This window comes from Chaetura pelagica, unplaced genomic scaffold, assembly GCF_000747805.2.
Source record: "Chaetura pelagica isolate M959 unplaced genomic scaffold, ChaPel_1.0 scaffold453, whole genome shotgun sequence".
Taxonomy (NCBI): Eukaryota; Metazoa; Chordata; class Aves; order Apodiformes; family Apodidae; genus Chaetura; species Chaetura pelagica.
The window spans coordinates 1,165,150-1,166,524 of record NW_009952879.1 but is presented as its reverse complement, the minus strand read 5'-3'; the positions used below and the strand labels follow the sequence as shown (position 1 = coordinate 1,166,524).

General features: G+C 39.6%; 1 protein-coding gene across 1 annotated transcript in view; it reads right to left on the bottom strand.

The window, feature by feature from the left end:
* Positions 1–1,375, bottom strand: part of VWA9 (von Willebrand factor A domain containing 9) — a 10,080-nt gene that overhangs the window by 7,358 nt on the left and 1,347 nt on the right. The window contains 1 exon segment of the mRNA XM_009995291.1: positions 6–65. Within this exon segment, the coding sequence (XP_009993593.1) occupies positions 6–65 (60 nt within the window).

Here is a 1,375-nt window from a genome sequence, read left to right as displayed (position 1 = left end):
AAAACCCCCAGCAGTGCTGACTCTAAGCAGGTTTTGTCATAATCATCCATGTTACTCAGGGCCTCCTGTAATGACAAACACCACTGTCACTGGGAGGTGAAACGTTGCCACCAGGAAACAGAGAAGTTCTCCACACTTCTGTGGTAAGTCAGTTTGCTCTGCATTGAAACCCTCTGCAAATTGCTGTGCTCTTGTATGTGACCTGCAAAGTTAAAAAAAAAACCAAAGCCCCACAACAGAATCAACAGAAAGAAATAAGAAATAGTGAATGATATAATGAGACAACAATGAAAGTGGACTTTGAAGAAGCTACAATATCATAAACACAGTTTTTAGGGAGGAGAAAAAACACCTTTGTATCTTCACATATCTCAAAGAAACAATAAAGTAAACAATTGAAATCATGTGTAATGTGAAACATTTAATTTAGATAATCCTTCCAGGTATCAGAGCAACTTTAACTTTACTAAGAGATTCAGAAAGCAGGGCACAAGGAGCTTGTCTCAGAAAAACTTTTTGGCAGAGAATTGTAGAATCCAGTCCTCATATCCACATTCTGTTTTTACAACCATAAACCAGCTTTTCTCCTTAAATTGCAAATCTCTCACTCAATACAGTCTCATAAGAAGGGTGCAGCTCTGAAACTAACATGCCAGAGGAGCTTGGCTGGATTCTTGGCTTTCAGAAATTCCTCAAACTTAGGGAGGGGAAAATAAATTAAAGATAAAACACTGTCATCCATCTGCTAAAATGCAAACACGACAGGGAATATCCTTTAAAATCAGTATGTGTCACAACTGACAAACCTAAGACAATGTGCCCTGTGACACTGATATATCATATTTGCTTGATATTATATATGATAACCAGATACTATTTTTACTGGCTTTGGAGACTTCCAATACCTTATTGCATTCAGATGAAATTTCCCTCTTTGACCTTCTCCCTTCCATTTTCTCCCCACTTCCCAGCTCTAAAATCACTTCATTCTCATCCTGCTTCAATTTCAACTGGTAGCTACTCTTAAGACCTTTTCTCCATCACTTGACTCAACACCTTTCTCACAGGTCCTGCTCACTGCATCCTTCATCAAGAGCAACTCAACAGTGATAAAAAAAACAAGTGAATGTCATGGAGCCACTTTAAAAGCTTCATTAAGCAGCTCTTTCCTCCACCCTCACTTTTAATGTAATTAAACACACTCCAGAGGTCACACGATTGATAAAGTAGTAAAATGCTTCAAATGCAGCGATTTCATAGAATCATAGAATCCCAGGGGTTGGAAAGGACCTCGAAAGATCATCTAGTCCACCCCCCCTGCCAGAGCAGGGTCACCTAGAGCACATCACACAGGAACGTGTCCAGGTGGGTTTGA